This window comes from Mastomys coucha, unplaced genomic scaffold (genome assembly GCF_008632895.1).
Source record: "Mastomys coucha isolate ucsf_1 unplaced genomic scaffold, UCSF_Mcou_1 pScaffold14, whole genome shotgun sequence".
NCBI classification, from domain to species: Eukaryota; Metazoa; Chordata; class Mammalia; order Rodentia; family Muridae; genus Mastomys; species Mastomys coucha.
Window position 1 is genome coordinate 126,785,042 of NW_022196896.1, and position 2,386 is coordinate 126,787,427.

Below are 2,386 nucleotides of genomic sequence, written 5' to 3' on the forward strand. Positions count from 1 at the left end.
CAAGCTGAAGGTCTTTTGGCATTTGATGACTGATGGGCAAAATATAATCTCTTTTTGGAGGAAGATTTCTGAAGATTTACTCTGTACTAGTGATTATATATATATATATATATATATATATATATATATATATATATATAACATATGTGTAGTGATGACTAGTGATGATATATATATATGTATATACATATATATTCTATAACTTAGTGATAAATCCTTTGTCGACACATTTATAGCTTGTATCTATAATTTAGTTAATCATAATAGTGCTGTAATAATCATTGGTGTGTAAATACTTTTAAAATTTGTACTGTTAGTGATTTTTGAAGGATATAACCTGTGGGAAAGGCAAATATTACTAACATATATCTGAAAGAATGTCCTAATTCTCAAAAGTTAGCCATTTCTGGAATTTATTATCATTATCATCATCACCATCATCATCATCATCATCATCATCATCTCATCATCATTGTCATCATCATCATCATGATCACTAAGCATCATCTGTTAGTCCATGTGTTAACATTGTCCCAAACTGGAGCAAGAGACTCAGGCCAAAAATTTATTGAGAGCTTAGTCTCTTAAGTTACATCCACAACATCTGGCCAGGGCTCAGGGATAGTCTTTGGGATGCACTTCCTCAGAGAGGATTAGGATTGGATCTGAGCATCCTGCTGCCTGACCCATGTGTGTTTTCAGTCCTTCCTCTCCAGTTCTTCTCTAGCTGGACTAGGTTCTTACCTAAGAAGTACCCTGCTCATGCATGTGCAAATTCACTGAGTTTATGGCAGTAAATACAGGGATGTCAACACCCTGAAATCAACCTGTGATCAGTGTCCTCTCCACAGTTACTGAAAACACTGACTCTTGCCATGGAATGGAGCTGGGTGGTTCTCTTCTTCCTGTCAGTAACTGCAGGTAAGGGGCTCATGAGTTCCAAATATGAAAAGAAGACAGGGTCTGAGATGACAATGACATCCACTTTGCCTTTCACTCCACAGGTGTCCAATCCCAGATCCATCTGCAGCAGTCTGGGGATGAGCTGGTGAAGCCTGGGGCTTCAGTGAAGCTGTCCTGCAAGGCTTCTGGATACACCTTCACTAGCTCCTATATGAACTGGGTGAAGCAGAGGCCTGGACAGGGCCTTGAGTGGATTGGATGGATTGGTCCTGGAAGTGGTAGTACTGACTACAATGCAAAGTTCAAGGGCAAGGCCACACTGACTGCAGACACATCCTCCAGCACAGCCTACATGCTACTCAGCAGCCTGACATCTGAGGACTCTGCGGTCTATTACTGTGCAAGACACAGTGTTGTAACCACATCCTGAGTGTGTCAGAAACCCTGGAGGAGCAGGAAGCTGGGCTGGAACTAAGATGACAGAAAGATTAATATTTTAACTTGCTCAGAAACTAATTTTGAATGCTCATTTATTGCCACCTCCACACAGTCCTATAGTATCTTTGTCATCTTTGTAAAAGACATCTATGAATAAAGTGATTCTGGCTGAGGATAAACCTACAGTATACCATACCTTATCAATCTCTTCATAGGTGATCTCCTTTGTTGACACATTTCTTATTCCATAAAACAATAAAAATTGAAAAGTATGGTGATGCACGAGAAAAATATCACTGGATTTGGAGAGACTAGAACCTTTGTTAAAATAGTTGGGAATAAAGGATAATAGGAATTTGATCTATAAAATCCAAATCACCAACATCTGGGCAAAGAAACACTCCTTTCATATTCTTAAGTAATAAATGACCTCAGGTGTGTTTTTTTCCTTTCCCTGTATTCCAGCAGAAATTCCAGTCTCTTAGAATGTGAGGAATATCAGAATGCATAGGCATGCAAATATAATATACGTAGATTGGTTAAAATATTATTATTATTAAATCACTTATCATCAAGCTCCTTTACCAACACCTGCTAAATTATGTACATTCTGAGATTATACATAAGTGTTTGATTCCATATTTACTTCTTTCCCTGTCTCAGTAGTCATCACTAAAGTCACTACCCTTTTTAGGACATGGACATATACTGATACAGCAATAACTCTCATACTTCATTGAATACCTGTTGCTCAACTTTGTTCTTCAGTGTATTTGTGAACGTGTGTCTCTGCATGCACATGTGTTTCTTATGTTTGTTTTTGTCAACTTTTCTTCTGTTTATTTTGTCCTATTCCTATTTCTTTGCTTTTACTTTATCTTAATTTGTTTTTTATTTTTATTACATTTATTTTTTTTACATTCTAAAAAAGTAATTTATTTTTCACACTCAATATTTTATTCTTCCATGTGATCCACCCTTCAACTGTTCCCCATCCCATACCCCCCCCCCCCAATTCCCTGTCTCCATGTGGAAGTCCCCACCC

At 37.6% G+C, this 2,386-nt stretch overlaps 1 gene segment (V, D, J or C); it reads left to right on the forward strand.

Annotated features, from left to right (window-relative positions):
* The first annotated feature begins 577 nt into the window (after positions 1 to 577).
* On the forward strand, positions 578 to 1,359 carry LOC116088834. The segment is given in 2 exon segments: positions 578 to 921; positions 1,005 to 1,359. Coding segments are annotated over 2 exon segments (375 nt in total).
* The last annotated feature ends 1,027 nt before the right edge of the window (positions 1,360 to 2,386 follow it).